Source organism: Sphaeramia orbicularis, chromosome 21 (genome assembly GCF_902148855.1).
Source record: "Sphaeramia orbicularis chromosome 21, fSphaOr1.1, whole genome shotgun sequence".
Classification (NCBI taxonomy): domain Eukaryota; kingdom Metazoa; phylum Chordata; class Actinopteri; order Kurtiformes; family Apogonidae; genus Sphaeramia; species Sphaeramia orbicularis.
In genome coordinates this window covers 26,996,720-27,019,620 of record NC_043977.1, presented here as the reverse complement: position 1 = coordinate 27,019,620, position 22,901 = coordinate 26,996,720, and the positions used below count along the sequence as shown (strand labels likewise).

The 22,901-nt window shown below is 37.6% G+C and overlaps 3 protein-coding genes and 1 pseudogene across 3 annotated transcripts; all 4 read right to left on the bottom strand.

The window, feature by feature from the left end:
* Positions 1-1,264: 1,264 nt before the first annotated feature.
* On the bottom strand, positions 1,265-2,020 carry LOC115412276 (gamma-crystallin M3-like). Its single transcript, XM_030124688.1, has 3 exons — positions 1,976-2,020; positions 1,633-1,875; positions 1,265-1,537 (listed from the first exon to the last, which is right to left on the bottom strand). The coding sequence occupies exons 1-3, from the start codon at positions 1,982-1,984 to the stop codon at positions 1,265-1,267; spliced, it is 525 nt and encodes a 174-aa protein (XP_029980548.1). The 5' UTR covers positions 1,985-2,020.
* A 7,357-nt stretch (positions 2,021-9,377) lies between these two features.
* On the bottom strand, positions 9,378-10,121 carry LOC115412279 (gamma-crystallin M3). Its single transcript, XM_030124691.1, has 3 exons — positions 10,083-10,121; positions 9,749-9,991; positions 9,378-9,653 (listed from the first exon to the last, which is right to left on the bottom strand). Exons 1-3 carry the CDS (start codon positions 10,089-10,091, stop codon positions 9,378-9,380), a joined length of 528 nt encoding a protein of 175 aa, XP_029980551.1. The 5' UTR covers positions 10,092-10,121.
* Positions 10,122-14,871: 4,750 nt separating this feature from the next.
* On the bottom strand, positions 14,872-15,627 carry LOC115412277 (gamma-crystallin M3-like). The gene is made up of 3 exons (XM_030124689.1): positions 15,619-15,627; positions 15,238-15,480; positions 14,872-15,150 (listed from the first exon to the last, which is right to left on the bottom strand). Exons 1-3 carry the CDS (start codon positions 15,625-15,627, stop codon positions 14,872-14,874), a joined length of 531 nt encoding a protein of 176 aa, XP_029980549.1.
* Positions 15,628-20,872: 5,245 nt separating this feature from the next.
* On the bottom strand, positions 20,873-22,238 carry LOC115411988 (gamma-crystallin M3-like; annotated as a pseudogene).
* Positions 22,239-22,901: the final 663 nt, after the last annotated feature.

Below are 22,901 nucleotides of genomic sequence, written 5' to 3'. Positions count from 1 at the left end.
TTCACTTTTGAGCTGTTATAATAATACCTGACCAATATTCACCAGTATATATGAGTTGGGTTGTATTTCCTTTTTGTGAGCAAGAAAAAAAAATTGTAGTTGCAAATGCTTTCAACGTACGTTGAAGAGATGTCTCATTTGCATGTGCATTCTAGTAAATATCCATGGGTGACTAATGAAAGTAAAAACATGATGGGAGTGACAATGACCCAATTCCATGGGGAGCAAGAGTTCACTGAAAGGTTTGATTAGTGCATATACGTATGTTGTGACTTGTATGCCATGACGTTCACAGTCACCAGACCTTGATCCAAACACAGATTTTTGACATGTGCTCTACATCAGCATCACCACAGTATATGAGGGAGCTTCTTTTGGGAGAATGGTATTTATTCCTTTTTGTTTGTAGAATCAATACCAAGGACCAATGAACTTTTTCGTGTAACATAAAACCACTAAAACAGATAACGTTGGTTTGTCACTTTTCTGTCCATTTCATTAACATTATTATTATTTTTATAACATAATGACATGAGGGTCATTTATGTAAATTTGCTAAAAGTAATCTCATACATTAGTGTGAAACATAGTATGTGGTCATTAATCTTTAAACAATAAATTAGTATGCGTGAAATGATGCAATGCATCAAGTAGCAACATCAATAACAGCACCAACAATAGTATGCCATGCTTTATTTAAAGCTGCGTATGACTTTCGTCATCAATTTTTCATCAGAGCTGTAAAACCCAAGTCATAGCCTAAGTATCATAAATCTGTAAGTTGTTCCGGAAATTTTCGCTTGGTCGACATGTTTCTTCTTGCTGATACTGCGACAGCGTGGAGCTCCGCTTCCCACAATGCAGGTCACGACAAATTTCTGAAAATGCCCGAGTGACCTACTGGCTTTGTTTGTAAACAAATGGATTGTTTATGGTGGAGTAGACTTTCAAATTGTTCACCGTTAAGGAAGAGATTCAGGTGTAATCACAGAAAGACTTATGGACTTGTGATACTTAGGGTATGACTCGGGTTTTACAGATTTGATGAAAAATTGGTGATGAAAGTCATATGCAGCTTGAACAGAATAAATGACTTTACTTATAATTGTACTGGTAATTCTTGACACCTTCTTGACATTTCTTCCTAAATTAACTACTTTTTGAAGCCCACTGCCCAATCACTTTGTGTGAAATGACTTAACTGGTAGAAAATGTGTTTGGTCAAAAAGTTTTATTTACATAGACATATTCTATACAGATATTTTTACATGTCCATGATACGCCTCATGCTCATCCACCTCATGCCACTGTAGCCCATGTCCCTGAAGCTCCTGTACTCTCCAGGCCTCAGGTACATCATCCTGCCTCTGTAGTGGGGCTGCTCGTACATCAGCCAGTGGCCGTCCATGACGTTGCAGGACATGCAGTCAGACATGCGGTAACGGTCCATGATGTTGTCACAGTCATCCATCAGCTCGTACATCTGACCACCGAAGTTCTCCCTCTCGTAGATCCTCATCCTGTAGGATCCTCTGTACTGTAAAGTGAAGAACAATTCATAGTTTTATGTTACTTCTATATTGTCTGAAGTTCCACTGTATTCTTTACACAGTACTTGTGTATCACACTTACCATGGGGATCATACGGCAAGACCTGATGCAGTCCCTCATGCCCATCATGCTCATGTAGTCAGCGTACTCGCCCCTCCTCATGAAGTACTGGTTTCCCATGTAGTTGGGGCGGTCGTAGACCATGAAGCAGCCGCTCTCCACCCTGCAGGAATGGCACCTGTTCAGGTAGGAGGTCATGTCAGAGCAGTCGCTCATGCACTCATAGGAGCGACCCATGAAGTTCCTGTCCTCGTAGAAGATGATCTAAATGGGACAAATGATTAAAAATGTGAATACAAATGATATGAAGAAATGTTTTTAAATATAACCAGTTCGACATGGCTGGAGAGGTGAGTGTGCTTACCTTGCCCATGGTTGTGGTAGGAGTGTTAGTTCCTCAGAGAACTGTGTTACTGCACTGATGATGGTCCTGTTTTACTGTTACTTTTATACCTGAGCAAAACTAAAGAATCTGTGGCCCCCATTGTGTAAACCCCTGACCCAGCAACATGGTATGGAGGCCTATACAGTCCCGAGGGGCATTTGTCACATTTGCATGTGACTGGATCCCCTAGAAGACTTTAGAATATTTTTTCCATAGGAACATCAAAACAATGAGCATTTTATGTGAAGGTACAATACAGAGGAGCAAACAATAGAGCCTTTAACACATGGTCTATGATTGGTAAGTGAACAATTTATAGACCTGAGTATACTTTTGAGTGATCACAATGGGCCGTTGCATCCACTGTCTCAGTACATAATGCACGTCTGTGTGAACAGCACAATGTTTGTTGAGCCATAGGTAAATATGAATAATGTCATTTTCATTCATTTCACAACTACCTGTTTTATTTGATATATAAAGTTGATGTGACATTTCCTGTGCTTTGCAGCTTAGATTGTTATGGTTCTGTCTGTCTCCTTCCTTTTATCACATCAAGTAAGTCACATTAACTTGTGAATCCCAGAATCACTTATTCTAGAAATAATATAACTTTGTCTTTCAGTTTAATTCCTAAGTTCTAACATGCTTTACATTGTTCAATGAAAATGGGACTTTTGGTTGACTACGTATAGTGCATAAGGTGTAGTGGGTGACAATGGAAACAATTTAGGAAGTCATTATGAAGTATATGTCTCATTTGGAATCACATCCATAGTTTGATAAGCATATAGGTTATTTGGAACTGAAGATCAGAGCGTGTTTGAAAACTTAAATAATCACACAGATTACAGTTTCAGTCAAACACTCTGTTGCTGTTGTAGATAGATAGATAGATAGATAGATAGATAGATAGATAGATAGATAGATAGATAGATAGATAGATAGATAGATGTACTTTATCTTAAACTGGGACATTACAGTGGAGCAGCGGACACAATAAAAACATGAGTTAAAAAATGAAATATGACACAAGAGCAAACACTGTACATAATATATTAGAAGACTAAAAAGATCTGGGTAGAATCTGGATATTAACTGTAATGTGCTAAAATAGAACTGTAAGGTGCAAAACAAGCATGATATTCAGAATGAGAAGGTGCAAAATGACATTTAAATGCAAATAGATTTATTCACTGTCTGTCAATGTTTTTTGGGAGGATCTCTGTACTTGCAACAATCCAGTAGCCCTGTAGTAACCAATGGCATAGCAAGCATTAATAAATTAAGGTAAAGAATGTCAGTTTTCATTTTCGACTGACTGTTAAACACTGCAAAACTGCATAGAATACCAGGGTAAACACTTAGCAAGCACCAGTTATTGACACCTTTTTAAAATTCAGTTCAGTTCAATTAAACCACAGGGCGGTTTGCATGGATCAGACTCTATCACATAGAGAACATCTACTTTGGCTAAAATTCAATCCATACCACAAAAGTTAACACAAATATCACTAAACCCAACTCTAACTCTGAAGTGGGCCGTCAGTAACCTGGTGAATGTCAAAATGACGCTGCTCTACAGGTGACATGGACTACAGTGCTGGTTACTGTTTTAGTGTGTCTTTAGTGCATTTGTTTCTTTGTCTGTTATACTGTTTTACATGTGCTGGAGTTGAACAGCATCTTGTAAGTTTATACTAGCGTGTGGACTGAGTGAAGCATTTGGCTGAGTTGGCTGCGTGGAGGCTAACATGCGCACTAGCTACTTAGTGAGTCAGAAAATCAACAGGCCTGTTACTCAGAAAAGGGTTAGGGTTAGATTGATCAACTACATCCAAACTAATTTTCTGACTAAAGGGCTTTCTGACAATAAGGTGGGCACCAGCTGAGACACATCACAGCTGCTGCTTCTTTTGGTGGTTGGTGGGCTCCTCTGAGGGGGGCTGCCTACACTATCTTCACCTTCATCAGTGGTCAACAGTACATTAGAGCAGGTTACTTCACATAAGTACCTGGGCATCTACATGGATACATCTATGAAATGGGTTGAACATGTCGACTTCCTGTGTGCAAAACTGGCTCAAAGCCTGCATTTTCTCCATAGGCTCAGACTGTTTGGTGTAAGTACTAAGGTCATGCATAGTTTTTATAATGCAGTGTTTGAAAGCCTAATCAGATTTGGGATGCCAGCCTGGTTTGGTTCACTCACCGTTTAGCCCAGATCTAGGATTGAGAAACGTAATAGGAATAGGAAAGTAATAGGAAACAAAGACTACTGGTCCCTTCAATCAATATATGAATGGATAGTTGTTCATCTGGGGCTCGTGTCTGCATGCATTTGTTAAATTGTTAAGCCCAACACAATGCAAAATGTGTTATCCCATTTCTGGGCTAGCTGGTTAAAAGTCTGCACTTGCTAAGCTCTGCATTGCAGGGCTGACCTCTGAGGTCTGCATTAGAATGAGGATATATTCTTGTAGCTTCATTTCACCTTATTACCTCTGCCAGGAGGTTTTGTGATCACTTTGCTTTGTGTGTTTGTTTGTTTGTTTGTTTGTTTGTTTGTTAGCAACTTTACGGGAAAACTATTACAACCATCTTTACCAAATTGTACCCACAGATAGGCCTAGGCCCTGGGATGAACCCATTAAATTTTGGGCCAAGTAGGCCAAAGTTCAAGGTCACAGCAAGGTCACAAAATTCTTAAATTTTCCTATCTCTCATCATTGAGCAATTTTCGAAAATACATAAAAAATTCAAAACGACTTGGATTAGCCTCCAATTTGACACACCCGTAGCTTATAACAATATCTTGTATCTGGCACAAAATCGTCCACATCCACTGTGGAATGTGGACTCTGTGGACATTTCAATTTAACATTGAAAATCCCATTTACGACACATTTTTCATTATAACTCAACAAATATTGATTGGAATTTAATATAATTGGACATACACATGACTGGTACCACGCTTCAACTTTTCCTGCTGTATGGAACAACCTTGAAACTGTTTAATTTAAAAAAGAAACAGTCGATCCACACATGCACACCATTCGGGGTGCTTGGAGGAGGTTTGTGTTCTCTGAACACTTGTTTCTGTTGTGTGTCCTTTGAAATATTATTTACATTTGAAAAAGAAGATTTTTAACAGAAGTTTGACAATATCTTTGATGATATCAAATCAGATTTTTCCCCTAGACATTTTACACCAACAAAAATGAATTTTCTGTGTGAGGATTGATCCGCTCACTGAATTTTGTGCTTTGCATTGATTTTTGGAGCTATACATTACTTCAGGACATAGTGCAGCAGAGGACAGAGTGGGTGTGGGTTTGAGAGATGAATGAATGAATGAGAGTGGTATGGGGGCAGAGAGAGTGAACCGGTGTGTGTGAGTGTGTGTGTAATGAGGTATGAGTGAGTGGATGAGGAAATGGAGCAGAGTTCAGTTTTTCTGTTTGTCCTGTTGTTCGGCGTGGTTACAGCCAACAGTAACCATTTACAGTTCTGTTAATAAAGTCACCTGTGTGGAATAACTCGGGTCATTCTTAGACGTCCAGCCGGATGCACGATATCTACGTGTGTAAATAGCTTATAATCATTCTTCATTCTAACCGTAATGCTGACAGATGAATGGAAACAGTGGGAGCAGAGGCCTCTGCAGTTGTTCGCTCACATATAGTTGCAAATACTACGCTAACGGTGGTTTAGCAAATGCAACAAGCCCAGAAACAGATTTTGCATACGCTAAGCCTTTGTGTTCCCTGACCCATCGTTAGCTCGGTATTTGCGATGAAGTGTGGGCTAACGGGTGTATTCATTATTTAACCCAGAAACGAGCCCCAGCATCCATCCCAAAGATCCATCCCATATCCCCCACCCGGAATATGAGTTATTACCCTCAGAGAGACGCTATAGAGCAAGTAGGTCCAAAACCAACCGTTATAAGCTCTCTTTTCTCCCAACATCTATAGCACTCTTAAATAAGAAGCCTGCTACGATTGGCTCTGAGCCCTCTTTCTTTCATTCAACCTTGCCTAAGCTCTGGCTTTTAAAACTACCCATGTTCTTACTATTTATGTGTGTCAATGCTTTTACTCTCTTTACTCTTTAAGGAATGGAATTACTCCCATCTTTTAAAATTAATTTCTTGTATTAATCAATTATATTTATTGTGTTTATTTTTACCTTGGAGGGGAAGGTGCAAGACATAGATTAAGTGTAATACAGAATTGTGATTATGCTGGCTCCAAAATTGTGTGTTTTGTTCTATGTGTCCGAATGTGAACGCAGCAACATGTAGCACTGTTGTTCAAAACAAATTTCCTGTATGGGACAATAAAGTTTATCCTCATCCTGATCAATGTCCATCTATGAATTCTAAACTATTTTTGGAAAAACTGTCTTAATTTTTTTTTTTCCTGTTGTGTGTGTGTATGTGTGTGTGAATTCCTGATGACAGAGGCTGTGTATGAAATATTTCACTACACATAACATAAATACTGCACACTACTGCCACTAATTCTGACCAAAAATGGTAAGGATAAAGTAATATGTGACTAACCTGAAATCCTTGCAGACTGCCAAAGATACCAGAGTTTACTGCACTGGCTAAACTTCTCAGTGTGTCACTCAAAGTATCTTGATAATAAACTGCTTCCAATGCATTATGGATCATCCTTTTCCTCTTTTTTTTTTTCTAATAGAACATTCCAGTAAGCACAGTTTCCACATTACCTTTACATGCTCTGCTGAATATGGATGTGCAGCTGAAGAAAAAAGTGGGAGAAGGTAAGCAACTAAAAATGGAAGTACATAAAACTGCTATTTCATGCAACTTACTATTTGTAGAAAGAGGCCAACGGTGGGAAACAATCTTGTTTGCATCTAATGATTTCAAGTGAAACTATAAACTTCTATAAACATCTGTTTACAGGTGTTTATAAAAGTTTATTTCAGTTGGTAGAGTGGGTCGTCCAATGACCAAAGGGTCGGCGGTTTGAATCCTGGTTCCAACTGTCCACATTTTGAAGTGTCTTTGGGCAATACACTGAATCCTAAATTGCTCCCAGTAGGGCCTGGCAGCACCACTGGTGTATGAATGTGCGTGTGAATGGGTGAATGTGAGGAACTGTAAAGCGCTTTGGGTACCATGAAGGTGCATAAATGCGCTATATAAGTTCAGTCCATTTACCATTTAAACAGCTGACTGGTGACTACTCAACACTCTGACAACAATGACTGACCACAGGCACCCAGGTTGGTGTGTCTTCACCTTTAAACAAATGTCCTGCCCCTCAATTGTAAGTTTGCAAAGTTTCAGGAGGTCGGGAAAAAGTCAATGAGCTTCACAACAACAGGAGACGCAGAGGAATTAGTAACGCGTGTTAAGTTTCACTTTCACTTTGCAAAGGAAAAGAGGAGACGTATGGTCGTATGGTCTGCGCGTACTCATTGTGAGGTATGTGTGGATTTTAAACATTATCACAGAGGTTACCTAAGTTATTATTCAGTGAGACACTCCAAATAAATCTCCATTAAAAGAGCACAAAGTCCTGACATGTTTACTTTGTTTGGTGAAGATGTCTTTCTCCAGATGATTGCATTTTGGCAGTTCTAGGTCAAAGGTCAAGGTCAGGAAAAATTCCCCAAATTCCTTTCTGTTTACATGGGTCACATACACATTTGCAGAGCCATAAAAATTGTCCTTTAAATGCCAAAAGTCTCCATAGATGATTTTCTTAAACCATTGTATCCCAAGACTTCACTTATTTCTTTCACGTTTTAATATGAGATATCTCTGGACCAGTATGATTACTGAGGATGTTGCTGGGAAAAATTATGCTGCATTTATGGAGATTTGTAGCAAAGGAAGAGAAATAATATGGTAGTAATATATACATGATAAATAATAAGAAAATCATAGCAACAACTAACACTACGCACTATCATCATCAGAGATAGGATAGGATATAGGATGATACAATATGAAGTTATAATTATAACATCATATTATTATTAGAAAATGAGAGTTATGCTTTCTGTTGAATTTTTACGGGGAGTTAAGTGATATAGGGTAACTTTTCATACAACATATGCTAAAATACCACTGTGTTTACTTATAACTGTGTTACTATGCTTAACCCATTCATACATAGTGGCCAGTACAGTGGACAGTTATTCTACACATGTTCTCTTGCATATTCATGAATTTTGTCGTTTTAGTTCCATATCAGCCAAAACAGTAGACTCTTAACCATCATCCCAAACACTGCAATTCATACCATTACTGTAACTTTGCTGTTCTTAATAAACCTGATCTGCAGTAACATGTTTGAGTGTAAATCAATTGTTAATTGTTATTTGACTGTAATTGACAGTTTTCTTCAACAAAAAGTTTTTTTTTTTTTTTTTGCATATTATCTCCATGAAATGAGTAACAACTAGTATTAGAGTATGTTAAAATGTGAGATAAAGGCATTAGCGGCATTAAAAATGTTTTTATTTCATATTTTTCACACAGTATATCACTTTCTGATGATGGGTTTTAAATACATGTTTCTTTGCTTCAAAAATCAAACGCATGGTGTCCAACTGAGTGGACATTTTTGTAACTGTGAAAAAAAAATTCATTTGCATAGTTTTTTCATGCCTAAAAGAGGAAACAAAAAAAAAATCACTCAAGAAAGAAATGTTGACTTAGGTTCTTATTATTCATGCATGAAAGGGTTAAATTTCTACTCAGTGAAAAATTAGTTTTTAAAATATAGGAAATACTTTCATCAGACTCAGTTTTATTATTAAGTTGCATTTCTTCCCACAACTTTTCGGGCATGTAAATTAAACTATTGTGCTGTTCTTCTGTCTAAGATTGTCTTGATTGTTGTTTTTTGTATTATTATTTATGTTTTGCTTGTTCATACAATATATATGTTAAATTTCATTGCATGTTCGGAATAAATCACTAAGTCAAAATCAAATCAAATTATCATTCGGTCAATGGTACATGATAGAACGAAATATAGTAACCCAGGTCTCGGTTTTGTAGCTCAGGAAAGATAAAGAATAAAATATAAAATAGAATACATAAAAGGTAAGTAGGGTAGAATAAAAAAGCACCATAAAATATGCAAAAAAAATTCTTAATACGTACAAAATTACACATCATGCAGCAACACTACAATTAAAGTGTATTTAGTGCACATTGTAGTTAATATGCTTACACTATGTGTAAATGAGTTACTCTTGGTAGTTCTGTTTGTGAATTGTGTTGCAGTGGTTATATAGGTTATATGTGTGATGTTTAATAGTAAATCAATGAAAACAACACCAAGAGTTAGAAACTTATATCATTTATTTAAGTCAAAATGTAAAATTAGCACATGTCCATGATGCGCCTCATGCTCATCCACCTCATGCCGCTGTAGCCCATGTCCCTGAAGCTCCTGTACTCTCCAGGCCTCAGGTACATCATCCTGCCTCTGTAGTGGGGCTGCTCGTACATCAGCCAGTGGCCGTCCATGACGTTGCAGGACATGCAGTCGTTCATGCGGTAACGGTCCATGATGGAGTCGCAGTCATCCATCAGCTCGTACATCTGGCCACCGAAGTTCTCCCTCTCGTAGATCCTCATCCTGTAGGATCCTCTGTACTGTAAGGTGAAGAGATTTAAAGTTTAATACAAGGCGTAAACTGATTTGCAGATATAGTGGAGTTATGATATGGCAGATGTTCTTTTGTACTTACCATGGGGATCATACGGCAAGACCTGATGCCACCGCTCATGCCCATCATGCTCATGTAGTCAGCGTACTCGCCCCTCCTCATGAAGTACTGGTTTCCCATGTAGTTGGGGCGGTCGTAGACCATGAAGCAGCCGCTCTCCACCCTGCAGGAGTGGCACCTGCTCAGGTAGGAGGACATGTCGGCGCAGTCGCTCATGCACTCATAGGAGCGACCCTGGAAGTTCCTGTCCTCGTAGAAGATGACCTGAAACACATTATACACATTTTGTTATCACGTTGATCCTTTAAAGGGAATTAATGCTGGATTATTTTTTGCATTTTGCATGATTTCCTACCTTGCCCATGTTGATCACGGTGGTTTCTCTGGTCAGAGAACTGTTTATGAACTGATACCCTCCCTGTCTGAACATGTCACATTTATACCTGGACAGACACAAAGACAGTGTGCCCCACTATTGTGCAATAGTCCTGACCCAGCAACCCACTATAGAAGCCTATACAGTTTTGAGTTGCTTACCCATATGCCAACAGGGTCACGAGCTGTACATAGAATTTTCCTTTAGCAAGATCAGACATTAAAAGAGTATATTTTAAATACTGTTATGATAATTGAGTGAACAGTGTGAAATAAAGCTGGGAAGCTGTGTAATGCAAATTGTAATTTTACCAGAAGCTTGTTCAAAGTGACAAGAGCTTTAATACTGTACAAAAATAGTAGACAAAGAACAGAGTATTTAGAAACAAAAAACACACACAGAAGTTGCATCAATGATCAACTGTGGTCATAGAAATACTGTTAATACTTGATTGGTGGACAGTAACTGAGTATTACGTTTGAAGGACAGTGGTCTTACTTAAATGCAGTTCTCAGATACTTGTATGTTACTGTTTATGTATGTAAGTCCATTATCACAAAAATGAAGTGACTTTATGTTAAAGCTATTGATTTTAAATCACAGATCTGTACTGGAGGGCTTCACAGTATGACCCCCTCTGTCCTCTTCGCAGAGATATTAATGTACAGTACAATGTATTTAAGCCAATTAAACAGTTTCAAACTTATTAAATATTTTTTAAAAATACAGTTTTATCATTAATTTTTAAAAAATCACAGTATAGATCGTTTAACACTTCACAGAGTGTCTTACATTCACTTGCAGAATTTACATACAGTTATATTAATATTATAGTAATATTAAGTGCTTGTGTTTTTTTTTCTACTACAGTAGAACCTCACAGTACGAGTTTAATTCATTTCACGACTGAGATCCTTTTGTGATTTACACGGGATAAAATCAAAATTTTATCAAGTGTATTTTTCTCATTTCTAGTCAAAATATCTCATGACACTTAAATTAAGACATAATCACCTAAAGAGGAACTTTTAAGTGAGATATAAGAACTTATTTTTAGACAAAAGATCTTGAAAATCTTATTTCAAGAAATCTTACCAAGATAATTTTCACTTGTTCCATTGGCAGATTTTTTGTGTGAATTAAGCAAAAAAAAATCTTGACTTAAGCAAAAAAAATAAAAATAAAATCTGCCAGTGGAACAACCGAAAATTATCTTGGTAACATTTCTTGAAATAAGATTTTCAAGATCTATTGTCTAAAAACAAGTTCTTATATCTCACTGAAAAGTTACTCCTTGAGTGATTATGTCTTATTTTAAGTGTGATGAGATATTTTGACTAGAAATGAGAAAAATACCCTCGGTTAGATTTAAATTTTTTCCAGTGTACTCGTTTTACTAATCAATTTTCCCAATTGAAATTAATTGAAATACACTCCAGCCCCCCTAAAACCACCCAAAAACAACCCAAAAATCATTTTAAAGGGTTTTTAAAACAAAAAAATTCAGTTAGAAAGAAAACTAACAATTATAAAAACATAATAAAAGAGAAGACAAAAGAAATAAACTGTTTTTTATTAACTAATTTACCTTAAAGATGAGACAATATGTGTGAGAGAAAGACGGTGGAGCAGGGAGGAGGAGGAGGAGGAGGAGGAGGAGGAGGAGGAGGAGGAGGAGGAGGAGGAGGAGGAGGAGGAGGAGGAGGAGGAGGAGGAGAGGATTATTGTTTGGAAATGCAATCACATTGTCTCTAGTAAACAACTTACTACAAATCACAATGTGAAACAGAATGTACAGAAACCATGTGTTAGACATTTTTATAGCAACAGATTTAATCAAAGTATCATTCATTTATATTTACTTATCAAATATTATTTCAGAAGCAACAGCAATGGTTAGAAACACAAAATGAATGAAATCAGTGACTTTAAAGTAAATAAGTAAAATAAATACACGTCTTAAAGGTGAATATTATAGAGTAAGATTTTTCTGTTGAAATTATTCAGATTAAACCAAATGAACCAGTAAATGATTTAGATTCAGCTTTATTTCCATTTATATATTGACCAAGTGTTAAATCAACCCATTCTCATATTTGTACTATACTCCATATTAAAAGAGAAAGCATATACTTTTAATGGCATTATGTTATTCTGTACACTTCACTATCACTGTAAATCAAGAGTTATAAATCATGAGTTATGTTTCTTCGAGAATGGGGTGTCATGACAGGAAAAAAATAACAGCAACAATAATAATAATAACAATAATACCATGTAAGAAATGTAGTTTAACAGAGTATAAAATTATGTAAAAGATGCAACAATACAAAAATAACACAAAACATGTTACAAGATGAAAATGTCATAAAAGACAAAAATCTATGGCAATTTATGATGTGTTTTTGTAGGTTTGGTTTAGGAGAAGACACTGAATTTCTCATTTGGGTCTTGAGCTGAAAACATTGATTGGGAGATATTTGTCTTTTTTTTCATTTTTCGTTTATTATTGTTTGTTTATGGTGTTTATAACATTAATGGTGCAGCACATAGAGCTGGTGCATCCCCTCATTTCTGCATCCAACAGACTGTTTACTGTCAGGAGCATCTGTGATAGTTTATAGTCCAGGAGCTACATGATGACAGTATTTTTTTTTTTTTTTTAATCTCTTTAGATTTTGTCTTTTCATAATATACATGCACAGATTAGAATAATAGCATAACAATTTACATTTAGTGATACTGAGCACTAAAGACTGCAGATTTTGTCGGAAACCACTGAAATAACACTAGTAAATAGTCAAACTTTTACCCATTACTCCTTATATCAATGTGAGGAATTGCAAAAATGGCAGCAAATACACCATGTCCTGTGTTACAGCACTGGGTCAAGCAGCATGAAGTTATGTGGCTTATGTTATTACCCCTGTTTGTTTTTTCTTTGTTTGTTAACACTCTAGCAGCCAAACTATTGGTTGAACTCATACCAAATTGGGTTTATAGATTGCCAGTGACCCAGAATAGATCTGATTACATTTTGGGAACAGTAGGTCAAAGTTCAAAAATTTATTTTTTATGAATTAAGTGCCCCCCCCCCCATTTCCTCATAATGGGCAACATTTCAAATGTCTGTAGCAGCAAAACGATTGGCTGAATTCATATCAAATTTGGTTTATAGATTTCCACTGACCCAGAATAGATGCCATTACATTTTGGGAAAAGTAGGTCAAACTTTTAATTTTTTATTAATTTCTTAGGTTCCCCCCCCCCCATTTACTTATAATGGGTGAAATTTAAAATATCTGTAGCAGCAAAAGTATTGGTTGAATTATACCAGATTAGGTTTATAGATTGCTGGTGACCCCGAATAGACATGGTTACATTTTGGGAAAAGTAGGTCAAAGTTCAAATTTTATATGAATTTGTAAAAAAATTTTTTTCTTCTCTCATTTACTTATAGTGGGCGACATTTCAAATATCTATAAAAACAAACATTTTTTTCAATTTTCTTCAAACTTGGCACATACATAGAGGCAATTGATATGCTGACATCAGCACATGCATAGACATGATAACATCAGCTTGACTGATACCAAAATAAGATATAATCCATGCAAGAGGCGGGGTTTGTTGTGCCTGGCACCACTTGTTTAACTTGCCCGACAAAAAAATCCCAAAAGCCTAGTCATCATGAAGCATTAATTAAAATGCAATGTTCTGTTCAAACTAAGACGTATTCAGATCTGTTACTTTGGTGACAGTACCAGTACATCAGTGTAGAAATACCCCAAAGGATCTGCATGAAAAATACTACTTGTGTAAAAGTACATACTGTAAGTATTGGTAGCTGTGTGTTGAGCTAATTCCATTTTTAATAGTGAAGCATCAGTGTCAGAGCAATATGTTACTGTTGTAGCTCCTGGACACAGAGAAAATATACAAGGGCTCATCAGATGATCAAAAAGAGAAGAAGAAAAATGAAGCTTGGACACACATATGCTCTATGTTTACGGCTTTTAATGTTTGTGGGGGTGCGGTCCATACGTAATGTCACTTACGCTAGCGTGAAAACGAAACAGAAACTTAACATGCTTTCAACGTCCGACTCCCGACCTCTATGCCCCTCTTATAGTGGATCTTACACGAAATTTTCACAACTTCTAGCCTGTATCTACTGGACCCCCTCCACTACTCTATGGGCCCCCCACAAATGCTGGGCCCCATGAATTTGTCATGGTCCCCCCCTCCTTATCGGTGCCCCAGGTGTAGTAGATGGTGTTAAAAAGTAGCATGGCATCATGAGAACTGCTGTTCTTACTGCTGAATTCTATCTAATATGGCTCAGGCAGAAATAATGAGCTGATGTATCGATGTTTTTAACATAAATATCCCATCATGACATCATACTAATGAAATAGCTGAAAGTCACATTAGCTAATGCATGCTGAAAGAGGAAAGCAAAATAAAACTTTTTTTTTTTTGTTACTTATCTTGAAACATAACACACTATAGCTTTAAAGGTTTGTCATAGTGCTAGTTAGTATTAAATAAAGTTTTCAGATAGATAGATGGTAGTGAGTAAATAGTACTGAATTGGAAATAGTGCGAAACATCAAAAAATGGAAACGCTCGAATAAAGGATAAGTGTCTCAAATTTCATCCAAAGGAGTAAATGCCCACAGTTACATCCCACTAAAGCTCTACACAATGAACAAAAGAGAAAGAATAGACAATGTTTTTTCTTTATTCACTGGATTTTATTGAACAGTTAGTAGTAGGAATCAACGATACGCCTCATGCTCATCCACCTCATGCCGCTGTAGCCCATGTCCCTGAAGCTCCTGTACTCTCCAGGCCTCATGTACATCATCCTGCCTCTGTAGTGGGGCTGCTCGTACATCAGCCAGTGGCCGTCCATGACGTGGCAGGACATGCAGTCGTTCATGCGGTAACGGTCCATGATGTTGTCGCAGTCGTCCATCAGCTCATGCATCATACCGCCGAAGTTCTCCCTCTCGTAGATCCTCATCCTGTAGGATCCTCTGTACTGTAATGAAAGAAAGGGGGAGTATGAACCAACCAGAAGATACTTAAGTTGAGAAAATTTTAAGAATGAATATAGTACGGGTCCTACCATGGGGATCATACGGCAGGACCTGATGCAGTCCCTCATTCCCATCATGCTCATGTAGTCAGAGTACTCGCCCCTCCTCATGAAGTACTGGTTTCCCATGTAGTTAGTGCGGTCGTAGACCATGAAGCAGCCGCTCTCCACCCTGCAGGAGTGGCACCTGCTCAGGTAGGAGGACATGTCAGGGCAGTCGCTGCTGGTCTCATAGAAGCGACCCTGGAAGTTCCTGTCCTCGTAGAAGATGATCTGAAACACAGCAATGCCTTTTCATTCATCTCTAATAAACCTTTTTTGTTGTAATTTTTTAATGGAACCACTGAGTTATTTACTTATTTATATATTTATGTTTTTTAATCTGTTCACTGATTTGTTCAATCTACCTACCTTGCCCATGGTTGCAGTCTTTGGTTGCTCCTCACGGCTCAGCTGAAGCTGTTGTGAATTCCTGTCAGTGGTAACCGTTACATTTATACTTGCCCAATGTGAAAAAAGTATGTAAAGCTTCTATTGTACAAATCCCTGACCCAGCAGCATGCCATAGAAGCCTACTGAGCAGTCAGGACGTTAAAGGGTTATTATGTAGCACTATACCACCACACTGCATGTAGTGTACCTATGCAGTATTGTTGTCTCACATAGAGAAAATAAAGAGAAGCTTCCGCGCCTAACATGACAGCCACTATTACTATGTGTATCTTTCACAGTGTTTGAGATGATTAATTAACTACTTGTCAAAATATTTCCCACAAATAGAATTTAAATATTTCAAAACAACACTGAATATTCCATAACAATAATATGTGTTGTGAATTGAAGTATTTCAGAGTAAATGTGTAGGGACATTAGTCAAAAATGTACTGAAAATATGATACTTTAAGTGATATTGTAGTTCATAAAGACAAGATATCATAGGTTACAGTCATAGTTGGGTTAGTCTTGCTCACTCATGTTCATGCTTATGTTTTTTTGGGTTAGAGTGTTGTTTTGATATGTATTAATGTTTGCTATTTGCCTGCATCAAGGTTTAAAAGTTTTTGATTTTTCATTATAGTTTAGTTTTATTTCGTTTTGACTTTTTTTTCTCATTCAGTTAGTTTTAGTGAGTTTTTAGAGCAGGTTTGCTAGTTTTTATTTGTTTTCAGTTTTTTCTAAAGGATTAGTTTCAGTTTTTTCATATCTTTTATTTTCCTCACCATCGTATTCAAAGAAATCCCATATAGGATGCAACTTTTGTATCCGTGTTCCCAGGTAGAGTGGAGAAGAGAAGCCGACTTTGGTAGGAATCAAACTCACATACCCCATTTGGCAAACCCCTGATTTATCCAGTGACCACTAGTCAACTGCTGAATTAATTTCTAATAAGATCTACGCTGTCGAGTAAACAAGTGACATTTGGCCTCATATTTGGTTAAACTAAACTAAACCAAATATGAGGCCAAATGGAGACTAAACAGGTGTAATTTGTTGAATGGGAGCAGGTTAATTGTTAGCTTTACATTCATTCTGGAGTTAAGAAAGTGTCTTTATCCGACTTGAGACCACTTGGAAACACAGAGAAAATCACATAAGGACTTGAAAATAAAAACATTTGTCATTGACTACATGTGTCAAATAGCACAAATAATAATCCAATGACAGCACAGCCTCAATTTTGGAGCCACCTACTTATTTTTTCTGGACCCCTAAGACCAGAAAGTGACCATATTCACAGAGGAATTAACTAAATACAGTTATAAATAACTTCAATAAATTCTGACATGAACTACAGCACTTAAAGACAAGTATTGTATCATAATGATTTAAACATATTTTTTTATTTCAGAGAAGTAAACTTGATTATGATGACTCATCCAGATTACACATAAAGCCGCTAAAATCATTGGACTCCCCTCCCCCAGTGCTCTCAGACCTCAATAGCACAGTCACTGCACGCAGAGCACACACCATTGCCCTTGACCCCAGTCACCCCTTTCATCCATATTTCATACTGCTTCCTTCTGGTCACCGCTACAGATCAATAAACTGAAAAAAAGTTAAATTTAGCAGAAGTTTCATCCCAACTGCAATTACAGAACTGAACAAATCATTAAAGAGACTGTAATGTGTTAGTTGGATATGTGTGGTGGTGGGTATATGGTGGTGAATTTGTTGTCTTTGCTGTTTTGGGTGGGTGTATGGTGTGGAATTACTGTTTTTGTGTTTGTGTTATGTCATATGTTTTTGTGTCATTTGCTGTATTATCATGGCTGTACGGATTATGAAGACAGTTAAGGACAATTAAACATATCTATCTATCTATCTATCTATCTATCTATCTATCTATCTATCTATCTATCTATCTATCTATCTATCTATCTATCTATCTATCTATCTATCTATCTATCTATCTATCTATCTATCTATCTATCTATCTATCTATCTATCTTTAAACAGCTCTTTCTCTCCTTGTACACCATATGGACCAACCACCATCTCACATCACCAACACCAGAACAGTCATTATTTCATCATATTATGTCTTGGTTGTTGAGCGTTAGGAAAAAAGTAATAACAGAGGCGAAAACAGTCTGAATAGTCTTTTAAATAGTAGTGATGTGCCATTCACAAATGAATCAAATCTTTTGAACGGCTCTTTGAAATGAACGATGGGAACTGAGTCTTTGTAAAGAGCCGTTCATTTAAAAAAAAATTTTTTTTATAGGAGGGAGTGTCTGATTGCCTGTCAATTTAGCGTCACTGGGGAGGCATTGGGCAGGAGGAGAATGTTCGAGCAGAAAAAAAAAAAGAGTGCTTGCACACTGCGCATGTCTCATGGCAAGAAGTTAGCAAAAAAACAACAGTTTGAAGCGTGAGGTGAGCATACTGGAGGAGGCGGAGCTGGAAGACTGGTCGAAACCAGAAAAACGTTTGAGAGTGAGTGAGTGACCACCTGTGAGTAATGAGCCAAAGAAAAATGTTATTTCATGAGAAAATTTTTTATTTTCTTCTTCATTTTAGGCTACAGACTAGTCCACATAATGTACTGGGATGTTTTTTGTCCAATTCCACCATTTGCCTAATGTCACCTCTCATGTCATGTATTCAGCCCACACATTTGAATTAACTATTCTTTTTTACAGTAAGATAATATTTACTACCACGCCAATTAAACACCTTTAAAATGTAATGTCAATCATCACATATAGCCTATTTAGTCATTAAAACGTTGGTGTTTCAAAAGAACGCAAAAAACATAAAAGAGCCAGTCTTTTGAACGGCTCTTTTCAGTGAACGGCTCCTGATTGAACGGCTCCCTTCAAAGAGCCAAAAGTCCCATCACTATTAAATAGACAAACATGATCTGTGTAAATGATGCCATAGTTAAGCCAGGATAAAAAAAAAAAAAGTGTCTCTTGCAATAGACTCTAATACTTTTTTTTCGTCTGAAATAAGATTCCATGGGGCGCAAACAGAACGGGCAGGACTTCTCCTCTCTATAGGTTCATCCTTCGTCCCAACTCTACTCTGAGACCAAGTTAGTCCAGTAGTTTTTGTATAATTCTGCTCATAGACAAACCAGCAAACACAAGCAGGTGATTACATGACCTTGGTAGAAGTGTATTCTTTTCCTGATGTGGATTTCATCATAACACCAGTCCAGTCCACCTCCCAAAGGTATCTGTGCTGACCTCGATCTACTGTAGGTCATACACTGATTTATACACCTGGATTTGATTCAGGTGTTGTTTCAGGTGCAGGTTCATCACACAAAGCAGAAATAAATATGCGCAAAATGGAGTTGTATGTTTCCATTGTTTTTCTGTCTTTCCCTGTTCCACATGAATACACACAAACTGAGATGTTTGAAAATCTCAGTTTTTGTGACCTAAAGCACCATTTACATGTGGATGAGAGGCCCAAATGTAAATAAAAATATCAGTTTTGCCAAATATCTACATTATTGTTGACGTGGCATTAGTGATTTTTTTAGTTTTTCAATTAAATCTCAGGTTGGATAGAAGGCATTAATGTCTGCAATGTCAGACTTTAATTTTCAGGTGTGTTTGACATGTCATTGACTTTTGGAGTTAAGGTTTATTTTACAAAACCTTTTTTTTTTTTTTTTTTTTACTGACAGACAAATCCACTGTGGTTATGGTTAATAGGTTCTGATAACAACACTGTAAAATGAGTTTGTTTTGCAATATTTGATGAAGTTTACTGTTTTTTGGGTCAGTAAGGTAGCATCCCTTCTTCATGGCTCTGTAGGCTTCCATAGTCCTGCCCATTTCTCCAAATTTGGTCACTTCTGGGACCAAAAAATCCAAAATGTTAATGGATAATTTGCAAAATACAGTTTCGTCAATTTAGAAGCCAATGGGAAACATCACAGTTTCTTCCTCCACTATACAAATAAAGATATATAGATACATTTACATAACCTTAATGGCAGGGTTATCCCAGCAGAGTGCATCCTGGGAGCCAGAATAGCTTATTCTATATTGCAAAGTTTGTTGAAATTTTAACAGTTTATGACTAATTCTCTAATAAACCTTATGAAGTTAAACTAAAGTTCCCTGTTCTGCTCTGTCATAACTGCAGACTTCATAGTAAAATATCTATGTTTTCTTCAAAGAATATTTCCATGTACATTATTTGTCATACCTGCTGCCAGACAATAGTCTGGTTTTGTCTGTCTTTTATGTTTTGTTTGTCTCTTCCTGTTTTATTTTGTTAAGTTTTCCCTCATGTGTCGTGTCTGTCATCTTTACTTCCTGTTCCCTGATCATCCTCACCTCTGACCTGATTACCTGTCTCCGCCCTGATTTGCTCCACCTGTGTCTAGTTGTCTTCCCGCCCTTTTGTGTATTTAAACCCTGTCCTTTCCCCTTGTCAGTCGCCAGTTTGTAACTCCAGTAGTTCAGACCAGCGTACTTGACCTCGTTTGTTCGTTTGCTTGCCTGTTTTGGATTCCTCGGTTTCTCGTCTTCTGCCTGATCCCTGTCGGTTTTGTCTGCCTCATCTGATCTGGTTTTGACCTTCTCGCCCTGACTACCGGTACGTGAGTTTGCCTAGTCCTTATGTCCTGTTGCTTGATTGTTAGCCTGCCTGTGTATGACCTGTTTCCGTCCCTGACCTCCCTTTGCTTTTCCCCAGTCGGGGAAAGGACTCCTAACACCGCTCGGGGAGACGGGCTGCTGCCCTCGATCCGGAGGACGAATCAGAGGAGGAAATCCCCAACCATTATCCTCAAGATTCTGTCACTCATAATATTTTTTCACCTGTGTGTGAACAATAAACCTTTTGGAACTAACTTTTGTTGTCGGAGTTCTGCATTTGGATTCTGTGTTTGTGCTAACGTTATCACATTATTTTTAGTACACAAATAATCATTTTTATGAATTTTAATGTCACATGCATTGTATGATAGAACATTTTAAAGGTAGAATTATTGACCTGGTGTTGGAAAACAATAAAAATACAGGTTTTAATTTAGACCAAACTGTCCCCCAACATGAAGAAATTATGTCTATTATCATGCAGCTGTCTGCCTGTGCAGGATCATGGTTTAATAACTGGAAACTCACCATGAATGATAAACTAATAATTTGTTAATTAGTTCAGTTTAGTTAATTGGTGACATTTTCAAGCTTTGACTTCATGGACTTGATGGCTCCATGATACGTCTGAGGGATTCAAACATCCTGTCAAAGGGGTCCCATCCCAGCCCCTGTACTCTCCAGGCCTCAGGTACACCATCCAGCCTTTGTAACGGAGCAGCTCGTCCATCAGCCAGTTGCTGTCCGTCACGTGGACAGACTGGGCAGACGAGGTCACAAAGTCACAGTCCTCCACCACCTCATGCACCTGACCTCCAAAGTTCTCCCTTTCATAGATCCTGATCCTGAACTGACCTCTGTGCTGTAAAATAACACAACAAGAAACAAAAACAGTCAGCTAAATAGAAGATTATTCACCGAATCACTTACAGAATTCCTCTCATGCTCTGCCAGGGTTGGTTTAGACTGTGTCTTTAATTTAACCTTTGTAATATCCTTAGGGTCAATTTGACCCCATTCAAAAAACAATAGTTGAGAGGTTTTTTTTTTTTTTTTTTTTGCTTTATATTTCATGAATTTTCCTAATTTGATGGGGACAACTGATTGAGCATAAAATGATCGTGATATTTTTTCAATGTGCTCAACACATTTTGCACCCATTGGTGTTCCTCTGGGGTCAGTTTGACCTCAAGCTGTTTAATCTGTGTAAAATTGGTCTGTCTGTATGTGACCTAACGTCCCCACACCTGCAGGTGCAGAGCTGATACATAATAGGGGGGTGGGGAAACCAACTATTCCCACCAGAACTTTGATACTTCTCATGGTGTGGGCATGTGGGAAACAACTTGACTTGTGAACTCCTGCCAAAATTAGGAAGCCAGTGTAGGCTGTAGAGTTGATCACATCCAAGCCTTTCCAACTACACATGCCTCTCCTCCAAAATGATCATCTCAAGTACAATATTAATAATGTTAATAATAATAAAGTGCCTGACACAAAAACTTGATCAACAATTTTTTTCTGGAGGGTCAGATTGACCCCAAGGTTAAAATGTATTAGTAATATTGAGGATAACAGGAGGGTTAGCATGCATCAGTGTTAATGGTGTAGCTCCGTACTATGGGGATCATGCAGCTGGAACGGATGCAGTCACTCATGCTAACTCCCATCAGACACTGGTTGTCGGGTTACTCTCCTCTCTTCATTAGCACCTGGTGGCCCATGTTTGGACGTTCATAGACCATGAAGCAGCCGCTCTCCACCTTGCAGGAGCTACAGCGACTCAGGTAGGAGGTCAGCTCTGCACAGTCATTGCTGGTCTCATAGGAATGACCCTGGAAGTTCCTGTCCTCATAGAAGATGATCTGCAAATCAAGTGGCACATTTTAAAACTCAACATGAGCTGTTAATTAAATGTAAATCAGTGTAGTGGCTAACATGAAAATAGTCTCTTACTCTGCCCATTTTGGAGCTCAATTGTTTCCCTGATTGCACTGGTACTTTGTCCTGGTAAACTGTCACTTGTATGCCCATCAGTGCAGTGCCAACACTGTGTACAAGATTCTTAATAAGCACCAATACTGAGAGTTTTATTTAGAGATGTTTGTTCATATCTAAGCTTTTAAGCATCTCCCCTCATAAAAGCCCACAAGGTGCTTTATCAAAAAGTAATGCACCTCTTCACAGCACTGACATGATTTTAATTTCCCTTTGAGTTAAAGCAGTAAAAAGTGGTCAACCACTCATTTTGGCTGTTGGCTGTAAGCTTGGTAAAGCAGTTTTAGTCTTTGTTATAATACACTTCTGTTAACAAGTCACATTTGTCATGGATGGGGCTGAGAGCAGGAGGCACTGATGGTGCAAATCATGGGAGAAGTTGTTTCAGTGGAAAAGTGAGTGTGGTATTAAAATAACAAAAAACCCACTAAGAAAAACAGAAATATACAAATATAGGAGAATGGAAGGGTATGACTCAAAGATTTGCTCAATGGCAGGATTATACCAGCAGAGTGCATCCTGGGAGTCAGACTATCTTATTCTATATTGCAGTGATATCTCTGTCATAACTACAGACTTCATAGTAAAATATCCAAGTTTCTTTAAGGAATATTTCCATGTATGTCATTT

Excerpts from the sequence above, each read along its gene's own strand:
- LOC115412276 (XM_030124688.1), bottom strand. Across the intron at positions 1,538-1,632 it reads CTTGCCGTATGATCCCCATG|TACAGAGGATCCTACAGGAT; the intron begins GTAAGTGTGATA and ends TTCACTTTACAG.
- LOC115412279 (XM_030124691.1), bottom strand. Across the intron at positions 9,654-9,748 it reads CTTGCCGTATGATCCCCATG|TACAGAGGATCCTACAGGAT; the intron begins GTAAGTACAAAA and ends TTCACCTTACAG.
- LOC115412277 (XM_030124689.1), bottom strand. Across the intron at positions 15,151-15,237 it reads CCTGCCGTATGATCCCCATG|TACAGAGGATCCTACAGGAT; the intron begins GTAGGACCCGTA and ends CTTTCATTACAG.